Here is a 12,072-nt window from a genome sequence, read left to right on the forward strand (position 1 = left end):
ATAAGGCCATATCCTAGAACAGTTGAGAACTGGAGTACAAGACAATGAGGAAATGGTATGCCAACATGAGAATCAAATTTAGGGAGAGGAAAAGGGAGACAGTGTGCTCCACTTTGGCAAATGGAACATGCCACCTCACATTGATCAACACACTCAGCAGACACAGGGCTTAATGGAAGGCATGCAACATCATGAGAAGAAGTATCTCCAGGCTTGAGTGAAGGGAAAAGGATCTAAAATCCAACCACAATTAAATGCTACTATGAAACTGCAGAGCCACTATCCATTTCTTTAAATTTCTGGGGTGGGCCATTACCCATTTTGAAATACTTCTAGTTGTAGATTCAGAAAAGCTACCATTTTATTTTCAGGAATGAAAAAAATATGGAGAACTATGATCCCATGATTTTATACCAGTGGGATAATTTTTTTTCATACAATGCTTTTAATACTGATGAAAATCCTAATGTAAATGCAAATAGAGACATTCCATAATTAAAGCAAAATGAAAATGAATACTGGCTCTTACCCAAAGTACTTATGTACTGGTAGAGTCTATAGAAATGATTATATGACAAAGAATTTAATGAGATGTCCCCATGCTATGAAAGTGCATTGAAAGAGAATGTTCTACCTTCACACACTATCTCAGTCAGAGAACTGCACCCTTCTCTGCCACTTCCAACCACTGAATTCTAGATACAGGTTAGCCATAGACAAAAACAAACAAAAGAAAATCACAGGAGTTAGAAAAAGAGGAAGAAAAGTAAGAGTTATAAAAAGAGAAAGAACAGTATCATTTGGTTATGTTACATACATGAATAAAAGCATAGGAAGGGCTAACATTTACATTTTTCAGTATGTAAATTTTATAGACATTAAAATGTCTTAATCTAATCCTGCAATTGCATCCTCATGGCTATAATTTGATTGGTTTTGTGTTTGTGTGTGTGTGCATGTGTGTGTGAGAGAGTGAGAGACCTTGCCACTTTTACCTGTGCCCATCCCAATATAATTATTTAAAAAATTCCAGGTCTAGTATGGAATGGATCTGATGTTAAAACCCTTGCCACTGGAGATGTAGAATATAAACCATTTTTGTTCCACTAAGTTGTTGGCTTTTACAGTGGTGCACAGCAGACTTGAGAAATGCTGAGATGGTCTGTACCACCTCCCTCTTAATTTTTGAATGTTCAAACTGAGTTGTTTATTGAATGCTGCTTCATCTAGTTAAATCCCTGGAGTGGAAGTTAAATTCTAGCCCTAATTCTTCCACCTCCTACTCTAGTCATTTGCACACTTTCATTACACGAGTAGGATATGTATTGCATTACATTAGTGACTTTCCAACTAGCATATAGAGAGGAAGAGAGACTTTCCCCCAAGGGAACGCATATATCAGATCAAAACTGCCTAGAAAGCTTTGCTCAAATTCCCTGATCCCTAAGACTCTGATGTAGACACATCTCCCTGCCTGCTCACCACCCCTTAACCCCAGAGAGGAAGAGCTACACTGGTCCCTCAGGTGAGCTAACAAAAAGATGATGTGAAAGCCACAGCACATTCCCTGAACTGGCCTAATGTATAAATACTATACTCTAACAATCCAGTTCATAAGTCTGTCAGTGTTAATGTTTAATGGTTAGAGTTTCTGTTTAGAGTGAGGAAAAGGTTTCAGAAGTAGTTATATAACATTGTGAATGTAATTAATGCCATTGAATTTTTTAAACTTAAAAACTGGTTAAAACAGCCAATTTTATGTTATGTACATATTTACCACAGTTTAAAAAATTAATAAGGTAATATACCCCAAGCCATAGAACTGTTTGCTTTAAATATGTGATCATACATGAATTTATAGCTCAACAAAGTTGTTAAAAAATCCAATATGTGTAAATCTAGGGTTAACAGTTCTTAATTCTTAATGGAAGTTTCATTAGAAGAGTGTACGAAATGTTCTCTTTAGCATTTGAATAGAACATTCATGCTTTTTCCTTATTCAGTTCCAGTGCCAAGAACGCTTAGTTTTCCTTATTTATTAGCAAATATTTACTACTTACTGATCAGGAAAAAAAATGATGGGGGATTACTTCTGATGGTTGATAATATAAAGTGGGACTGAGAGATAAGTGGGCTTCCCAGGCAGGAGGAGCAGGTGGAGAACCAGCTTCTTGGCAGAGCATTTGGAGAGTATCCAATAGAGTAATCACCATAGTAAGTATACCCTGTTACTTCTGAGTTTATTACTAGACACATTGGGCTTAGCTTCAGATAGCTTATTCATTAGAATATATAATTATTTTGTCAGAAAAACATACCTACATCTAAGTGTAGCCTGCAACTCAAGGTTTTGAATGCATTTATTATATGCTGTCAGAAAACATGGTTTGGACTTCACTATTTATAGTTTCACTAATCTTCCTATTAGTGGATAAATCAGAAAACATAAAATCACAAGAAACCTCATTGGTCATTTAAATGTCAGTGTGATATGTTTGTCCATATTTTTCACATTTTAAAACTAAGCATTAATATTTAAAGTCACCTAGCATGTATCTAGCATTATAAGAAAGTATTTAAATATCTCTCTTCCTTCCCATAATTCTGGCTTAAAAATACTTGTGTACAAATTTTAAGAGCACAAAAAGACATTTTTCTATGCATGCTTCTCTACATTATATAAATTTTACAGTTAACTAAATGTTGGCTTAATTGAAATACTTTCATCTACCCAATGCAAAATATCTCAGCCTACGTTTTACTTATTAAGGAGGGCTTGTATATAAGTTGTTTTCTATCCTAGAATGGTACTCAGTCTGTATCACAAAATAAACTGATTGGAATCCAATATCCAAGCTGACAAGTTTTCCAAACATTTTCATATTTATCAGATGTATCTCCAACAAGGCAAGTACAAGTACAAGTAATGAACAATGACAGTTTTTTATTCCCCCAGTGCTTGGGAGTGAACTCTGGGCCTTGTACATACTAGGATAGTGCTCTATCACTGAGCTACTCTCCCAGCCCTACAATAGCAGTTCTTGAAAATAAACTTATAAATGCAAATGTTCTCAGATTTCTTGGATAGATTTCCTAACTGAAGAGGCTGTTGGTGCAGTACCGGAGTATCAGGGCACTGTTAAATACACACTGATGACAAGAGCTCCGGGACCCTTGGCCAATATCAGGCCAAGTCCCTACCATTAAATTTATTGAGGCACAGGTCTTTGAATTTTAGGTCAACATTGTTTCCTTTCCTGAAAAGCAGTATGGAGCTACATGATCATGCAATTAATCAAAAATATCTATTAAACTTGCTAAGACAGACCAAAGAATGCAGCTTGAAAGTGTACTTTGATTTTCACGACAGGAATTCAACTCCAGGTCTAGTTTCTCCCACAAATGGCTCACTCACGGATTAAAATATTCTTCATAGTTAAGGTCATTTGCTTAAAAACTTACCTCCAGTAGCTGCTCATCCAGTTTCACTTGTTTCTTTTTCAGGCCTTCATTTTCCAAATGAATTGTTTCTAATTCTCGTTCAAGGGAATTAATCTGATTAACCTGTTAAAAAACAAAATTCCTTTAAAAAAATTCTGAATTGCTCTATTTTATTTTGAAAAATTTATATGAATCAGAAATCTTGATTCTTGGAAGAAAGTCAAGATAATTCATCAAAGGAAAACAACAATTCAATTCAGTTCAATGTTGATACTTAAGTTATCTAGGTTGAACTAAAATTTAAGCAAGGTAGGTGGTTTTTTTAAAAATTTTTTTAGTTTGTAGATGGACACAATACCTTTATTTTATTTATTTATTTTTATGTTGAAGATTGAACTCATGCTAGGAAGTGCTTTACAACTGCAGACCCAGTAATACAGGTTTAATTACTACTTCTCACATATAACAAATTCTTTAAAGCAGCTGGCTTTTAAAACTCTAAGTCATCCACTGTAAGAAATACATTTTATTCTGTAACCCCATACCCAATCAATTATTTGTACATATCACTAAAAGAAAATGTTTATTACATAGTAATTATCCTTACCAGGATTCCTTTACTGATATTTCCTAGTATATTTTATTAACTTAAAAAATACTGGTTTTTACTCAGTTGATTTAATGATCCTCTACTATAGATCTGCAGTGTGGAAATCACTATCTTGAGAATATACATATCTTGATTTACATAACTTTTTTTAATTTTAAAGATGAAATTAGAAGATTTTATGAGTATCCACTTTTGGAATTCTCTTTACTACTAAATGTTGGCTTAATTGAAATACTTTCATCTACTCAATGCAAAATATCTCAGCCTAAGTTTTACTTATTAAGGAGGGCTTGTATAACAGGCCTTTCTAAAAGGCTGTTTAGTAGAATCTAGTAAGCTACAGGATACGGAACCAGAAGATTGCTAAGTAGAAAACTGTTTTAGGTGGCTGATTTTTGCTTCTATCAAAAAAGTCAAGGCTAGCAGCTAACATTTCGAGGTCCATTTAAAATTGTTATTTTAAAATCCATCTTAAGATTTTTCCCTTGGTGAGACAATAGGTGAAACCCACTCTTTTTCTGACAAGTTTACTTGAAAGTAACTGAAATTAGTTTCAATTTAGCACACCAACTTTCTTACCGTAAATGGTCATACTTTCACAAATTAAAAAAATTAGAGTATAACAAAATATTACTCATTCTTCCCATATTTTTAAACAAATTTTTTAAATAGGCATCTGTTTGATTGGCTCTTTTTTATACCTTTAGTTTATTTATTTATTTATTTAATATTTTTAGTTGTAGGTGGACACAATACCTTTATTTTTATTTTTATGTGGTGCTGAGGATTGAACCCAGGGCCTCACACATGCTAGGAAAGCACTCTACCACTGAGCCACAACCTCTACCCCTTAAACAAATGGTTTTTAAGAAGAGGAAGGTATTAAAGAAAACTGAGTTTCAGTTTAGGAAAAGAAAGAAAAACAACAACAAAAATCCTGAGAATTACATGATCTAGAACCCTAAATCCATGAGAAAAGTACAGAAAGCAACTGGAGCTGTGCTACAGAGGTTTGACCATGTGGTAGCCAGCCTCCAACATGGCACCCAATGGTCCCCACCTCATAATCTGCATCCATCAGGTAGACCCCTCCCAGACCATACCAGGGCTAGTCTGTGTATGTACAGGCAACAGCAAAGATGATGGTATGCTGCTTCCAAGATTATGTTATGAAAGGTAATACAATTTCTCTTGATCTTTTGGTTTTGGTGCTCTTATCATCACCTCAAAAAGAAGTCAACTGCCACATCCTAAGAAATGGCCCAGGTATACATATGGTATATACTCCCCAAAACTCACCTTTCTATTAGTAGGAGATTGTTCTTTCTGAAACTGTTCACATTCTCTTTTTAAGTTCAGCTTTTCTTGCTCTGTGGGTTTCACAGTACCTGATGGGTTTAGGTGTTTTTGGTGTTTGGAGGAAAGAAGGTTGGATTCTAACTGACGAACCTAGCAAGAACAAATGCAAAGAGGAAGAAATTCTTATGTTATCATGCAGCCAGGAAAAACAAAAGAAAGTTTAAATTCAGTACTTGAGTTCTGTGATATTAAAAGCCTTTTCTTAGCAGAGTTCCTATAGTCCCAGCTTTAGGGAGGCTGAGGTGGGAGGATCATTTGATCCTAGGAGTTGGAGATTAGTCTAGGCAAGATAGCAAACTTGACCACATAACAGAAAACAAAAATGACAACAATAAAAAATCTTTTTCAGTCTAACTTGCCAGTCTAAACTTCTTCTTGAAGCTTACTTTTATGGATTTCCAAAGATCCTTTCTAGGTAAATCTGGTTGGGTGTATAAATAAGTATTGGACAAGGTAGAAGGTACTTCCGGGTCTACCAAGACTCCAAGAGTCAAACTGTGATGTGACTGTCAAGGAAACAGACAGAGCAGTCCTAGTCCCTTTGGCTCTGGCATGAGTATAACTTTCAGAAGTGAATTAGGTAACAGTCCCATCAAACTGCTTGTAATTGAAACAGTACATTTACACTATGAAGTTCTGTAAGGCTGGGTGCATTGGTGCACGCGTATAATCCAAGTGGCTCTGGAGCCTGAGGCAGGAAGATTGTGAGTTCAAAGACTGTCTCAGCAACTTAGTAAGACCCTAAGCAACTCTGCAAGACCCTGTCTCTAAATAAAAGGCTGGGGATATGGTTCAGTGGTTAAGTACCTCTGGGTTCAATTCCTGGTACCAAAAAAAAAAAAAAAAAAGTTCCATGAGGACAGGGACCAAGTCTGTCTTGTTTCCCACCACACCTTCAGTGAAGCAGTTCTGCACAGAACAGTTATTCTAAGGAAGATCTGTGACTCTTCAGTTTCTCCTCTGTAGAGGTGCTGAAGCATAGATTAAATATAAATGGTCAACTTAGGAGCAGAAGTAAGGAATTCAAGCATCAGTCTGTTGGTTGGAAAAGATCTTTAAAAATCATTCAAACCTTGAAATGCTGAGTCTAACTAACTCCTTATAAGGAGTTAGACCCACAAGATCTGAGTCTAATTTTGTCATTTTTGTAACTTCTGGTCTGGGCAGCTAGCCAGTTTGAATAAGAAATATATGGTTAACATAATTTCCACAAGTCTATATTTTTTATATCAGGATTAAAATCACAGATTTATTTTAATATAGAACTACTTCTACAAAATGAAAAATATTTTATAAACATATCTGGATAAAATTACATGTAAGTAAATGATAAATGATACATTCTTAAAATAAGTCTTCTTTCACAGGCTACTCAGATTTGTACCCTAGAACCATTTCAATCATATCAAACATTCACTTTCATATCAAACTAATCCTTTTCAAATATATGCCACGATGTGCCAGCCTTTGGAGTTACCTTCTCCCGGGAGTGTGTGAGCTCTGCTTTGGTGTTCTGTACGACAGTCTGGAGTCTCTCATTCTCTTGCCAAAGCAGCTGTTGTTCCTCACTCATGAGATGATCCAACTTGTCCCAAGACAGCCTTTTCGGCTGGCTATGGAGCCCTGATGGATGGGAGGCTGTTTCTGGGGCCCAGTTCTTAAGAGAGAAGTGAAGAGGTAAGCTTTAAAATGACTCTGATGGGTCACTTCTGCTTTAAGAAAGGTATCCTATGTACCTAATGACATCAATACTCAGTAAACAACTTTCAACTTTTTTTGTGTGTCAAATGTGTATATATATATATATATATACACACACATGAATAAAACTATATTCTTGGAATTTGGTTTTTAAAATGAGCTTTGGAAATTCTCTGTTCAAAATGGACTTTGGGAAAACTGACCAGTCAAATCCAATAGCAAATAGGACTGTAGGGCAAATTCCAGTTCATAGTAGGACCCTAGTGCATGGAAGTTGGTGGCTTAAAAATTGCCTTGTTCCTAGGAAGTTATCTTTGAACTCAGATAATACTCTTTTGATTAACAGAAGACACACAAGGAACTCTGAAAGGCACTGCCAACCTGAAAGCTTTCATCAGCCCAACTCTTGCATTTTCACATATGCAATCATATCCCTTTTTAGAATCCAAAACACATATTGTCCATGTAATTGAGGCCTGGATTCAGGAATGTGCTTTAAATTACCGAGTGATATATATTTTTTGAATCTAAAAATAATTTTTAAAAACAACAACAAAAAAAAAGGGTTACAACTAGGTAACTCTCCTGTCTTTTAAGCTAAATAGGAAAGAAAAATAGTATAATCCCATTTTGAAAAAAAATATCAGCCCAAAAGTAATTTTTAAAATATCAACTATGTTATTTAAGTATCACCAAGAGATAAAATAACTGAATTAGTGCCTGCTTTCACTATAGATAAAATCTTAACATCCAAAGACTGTCAACCATAAAATTCTTCTTAATTTACTTATATACAGATTGATTAGCATTTTGGTATTTTAAGATGAGATACGTTCTAACACCATACCAACTAAGGCTTTAACCAGCTCTTCCTGTACTTGCTGGTATCAGAGGTGTGACCCATTAGGTAGCAAAGAATTATCTCCTGAATTTCAGTACTATTGTTTTATGCAATAGTTTTCAGGAAAAGGTTACTTTTCTTGCAGCCCCTGTGTGTGTTCCTTGATTAATTTCTTGCAATGTTTTTCTTAATTTTTTTAACTAAAAAACAGAATGCTCTTACATATCAAAGTTTGAAAATGTTTTAGTTTCATTACTACAAAACTCATTTCGGTTACGGTCTATTGAGTTGTTCAATACCAAAAAGTTATCTTTTAATACTACTGTACATTTCTATTTATATGATGTTCAGAAACAAGGATCTCTGACCTATGGTGATAGAGGGGACATAAATTGGTCCCTTCCCAACAGCCTCTCCTTCTCACTGGTTCAGTGAGCACCCACATGTAAAATGAGTTTGGCCCCAGGAAAGTGACAGTGACACCTACATGCTGAGATCTTTAGTCAGTGAGAAGAGCATCTGCTTGACAGAGGGAGGCAGAAGGTGCTTCTATTTAAAATTGTTAAGTTTGCCCTTTGTGACAAGGAGTGAGACTAGCTGTGTGTGGATTCATGAGGGGGATGGGACTGGTTGAATGCTTGGTACTCCTCAGCTTGCCACCTTAGCTCCCTTTGGCTTGGTTACCTCCTACAAGCTTAGAGGAATCCAGAGGTTACAACTGCTGTAGTTTGTACACTTGTCGCGTCCCTGAGCACACTGACTGGGAGTCTCAGATCCAAGAGGGCACAATTCAGACAGGTACAGAGGCTTGGTGAGTGGCACCATGCTCCATCTCCCAGGTACAAAAAAGAGGCATCGGGAGTGAATGCAGCCCTGCTGTGGATTACTTTGCCCTGGCACAAGCTAGTGGGCAAGGAAGGGTGGGGCTCAGCCTATCGACTGCCCTAACTGGTTTGGCCTGTTGTGTTGGAGCTGAGAAGGAACACTCAGGATTGCAGCTGCATCCCACAACCCTGCCCGCCCCCACCTGGTGGATTCCAAAACTAGAAATCCCAGAAAAAAGTGTATCCACTTAAAATCTTTTGGGAAGGAGGAATCTTAGCCTCTTTTTGTTTTTACTTTTATTGTGTCCTAAGTTGTTCTGTTTTCCCTCATTTCATATTTTTATCTAATGTTTTAAAAACTATTTAATTGGATTTTTTCTTCCCTTCTTTCTCAGTTTGATTTCCTCTTTTCTTTCTCCTCCTTTCATCTTCTCTCTTCCCTCCCCACTTCTCAATATGTTAGTACTGATTTTACTTTAATGTGTCCTAGTTTAGCTTATTCTGTATCATTTCCCTTTTATTCTCTTTGTTTAGTAGACTTGTAGGTTTCATTTCTAATAGGTTTTTATTATATGTTAATATCTGTTTTGCTTTTAAATTGTTGCTGTTTCTGGTAGTAATTCTCTTTTCTCAAAGTGGTGCTGAGGACTGAAAATGTTGAGTGGTTGCTTTGATGCTGAGATATACCCTAAGCCCATAGGGTACATTGTGAAGATAAAGTCACTCACTAAAGACCCTAATCATAATAGTGGAAGAGTTGTCCATCTCAACAGATGCATAAATCTCAAGATGGAAACAAAAGAAACATGAGAAAACAAGGGAACATGATATCTCCAAAAGTTACTAGTTCTCCAATAACTGACTCCATAGCTACTGAATTAAATGAAATGCCAAAGACATAAAAAAAAAATTGTTAAAATGACCAAAAAGTTCAAAGAGAAAAATAAATAGATGAAGGAAGGAAGAAAAACAATGAAGGATATAAAGAGAGCCGAAAAAGCATCTAACAGAAATCTTGGCAATGAAAAGACAGTAAGTCAAATAAAAACTCAGTTGAAAGTCTAACCAACAGATGAGATCAAGTAGAAGAAAAATATCAGGGCTTACAAACAAGGTGGCTGAACTAGAACAATCAGGCAATATTAAAGAAAAAACATATGAGAAACTATGAACAGAATATACAAGATCTCTGGGACAACTTTGAAATACCAAACTCAAAAAGATGTACCCCATTTGTGTACAATGAATCAAAATGCAGTCTGTAAAAATAAAAAAAAAAATAATTTAAAAAAAGACTCATATGTCTTGAGAAAGGAGTGAAGATATAGGTTAATGGAACAGAAAACCTATTCAGTGAAATAATAGTAGAATATCCCCCAAATCTTGTGAATGAGATGGACATTCTGGTACTGGAAACATTTATATCCCCCTGCCAAAAAAAAGACCAGAAAAGTACCTCTCCACAATGTATTAGTTACAATGTTAAAAATTCAGAATGAAGAAAGTATAAAAAGTTGTGAAAAGTACCAAATCAGTAATAAAGGTAAACCCAACAGAATAATAGCAGATTTCTCAACAGAAACTCTAAAGGACAGGAAGGCATGGAATGATGTATTTCAAACTCTGAAAGAAAATAACAGTCAACTTAGATGACTATATCTGGCAAAGCTATCCTTCAGAATTGAAGAAGAAATAAAGACCTGCCAAGATAAGCATAGACTAAAGGAATGCATGACCACTAAATCAGCACCGCATAAGATAATTAAAGGAATCCTACTCAGAGAAGAGGAAAGAATATCAGGGCTTAAAGATAAGGTGGATGAATTAGAACATTCAGATGGATTAAAAATTAAAAAATTAAAAGAACACAGGAAAGAATGAATCACATTAGAAGAGTAGATGAGAAGAGAAAATGAAAATTAGGAATGAAAAAAAATTAGAAAAACTAGAAAATGACTGGAATTAGTACATGCCTTTCTATAATAACCCTAAATGTAAATGGTCTTACTTTTCCAATTAACAGAAACATACTTGTGGATTGGGTTAAATTTTTTTAATGAATTGTAATAAGTCATCTGAAAATAATGGCAGTTGTATTTCTATATTTCTGTATACCTTCAGAAAAAAATATTTGTTGCCTACAAGAAACATCTCACTAGCAGACACATGACTAACAGTGAAAGGATAGAAAAGAATATCATATTCAAATGAAATCAGAGAGGAAGGAGTACCTATGTTCATATCTGACACAGAAGACTTCAAGCTAAAATTAGAATAAACAAAGAAGGTCACTACATATTGGCAAATGGAACAATCCACCAAGAAGATACAATGATTGTAAATATATATGCACCAAATAGAGGTGCGCCCCATTTCATCGAACAACACTACTCAACATAAAAGGACAGAAAGACCCCAACCCAATAATAGTGGGTGACTTTAATACATCACTTTCACAAATGGATAGGCCATCCAGATAGAAAAATCAACAACAATAAAAAAAACCCAACAGTTAAGTTGTTCTCTATATCAAATGGACTTAACAGACATCGACAGAATATTCCATTTAACAACAGAATACACTTTCTTTTCAGCAGCTCATGGAACTTTTTCCAAAACAGATCATATTTTAGACTGAAAGCAAGTATTAATAAATATAAAAAAATTGAAATAGCTTCTTGCAACTTACCAGATCACAATGGAATGAAATTAGAAATCAAAAGCAAGAGAAACTACATGAATACATGGAGATCAAAAAGTACATTTTTGAGCAGTTAGTGAATCATTGAAGAAATTGGGGGGGGTCATTAGAGAATTCCCAGAATTAAATCAAAATAGAAACACAACATCCTAGTACATGTAGGATACAGAAAAGGCAGTTCTAAGAGGGAAGTTTATAGCTATAAAATCAGAGAGTTCTCAAATAAATAACCAATGATACACTTTCTAGGTCTTTAGAAACAAGAACATACCAAACCCAAAACAGTAGAAAGAAATAATAAAGGTCAGAGGTAAAATTAATGAAATAGTAAGAAAGAATAATACAAAAGATCAAGGAAACAAAGAGTTGGTTCTTTGGGAAGATAAATACTGATAAGCTCTTAGTCAATAAATGAGAGAGAGAGACAGAGAGAGAGAGAGAGAGAGAGAGGCACGCACAAGGGGAGAAAGAGAGAAAGGATCTAAATTACATAAAATCAGAAACAAAAAAGAGCTATTACAATAGATAATACCAAAATCCTGATGCTCATTAGGGACTACTGTGATTATTCTAATAAATTGAACCATCTAGAAAA

General features: G+C 35.2%; 1 protein-coding gene across 1 annotated transcript in view; it reads right to left on the reverse strand.

Moving 5' to 3' along the window:
* Window positions 1-12,072, reverse strand: part of Nin (ninein) — a 102,600-nt gene that overhangs the window by 6,993 nt on the left and 83,535 nt on the right. The window contains 3 exon segments of the mRNA XM_047539783.1: window positions 3,463-3,564; window positions 5,351-5,500; window positions 6,888-7,067. Of these exon segments, the coding sequence (XP_047395739.1) occupies window positions 3,463-3,564; window positions 5,351-5,500; window positions 6,888-7,067 (432 nt within the window).

The sequence above is a fragment of the Sciurus carolinensis genome, chromosome 2 (genome assembly GCF_902686445.1).
Source record: "Sciurus carolinensis chromosome 2, mSciCar1.2, whole genome shotgun sequence".
Classification (NCBI taxonomy): domain Eukaryota; kingdom Metazoa; phylum Chordata; class Mammalia; order Rodentia; family Sciuridae; genus Sciurus; species Sciurus carolinensis.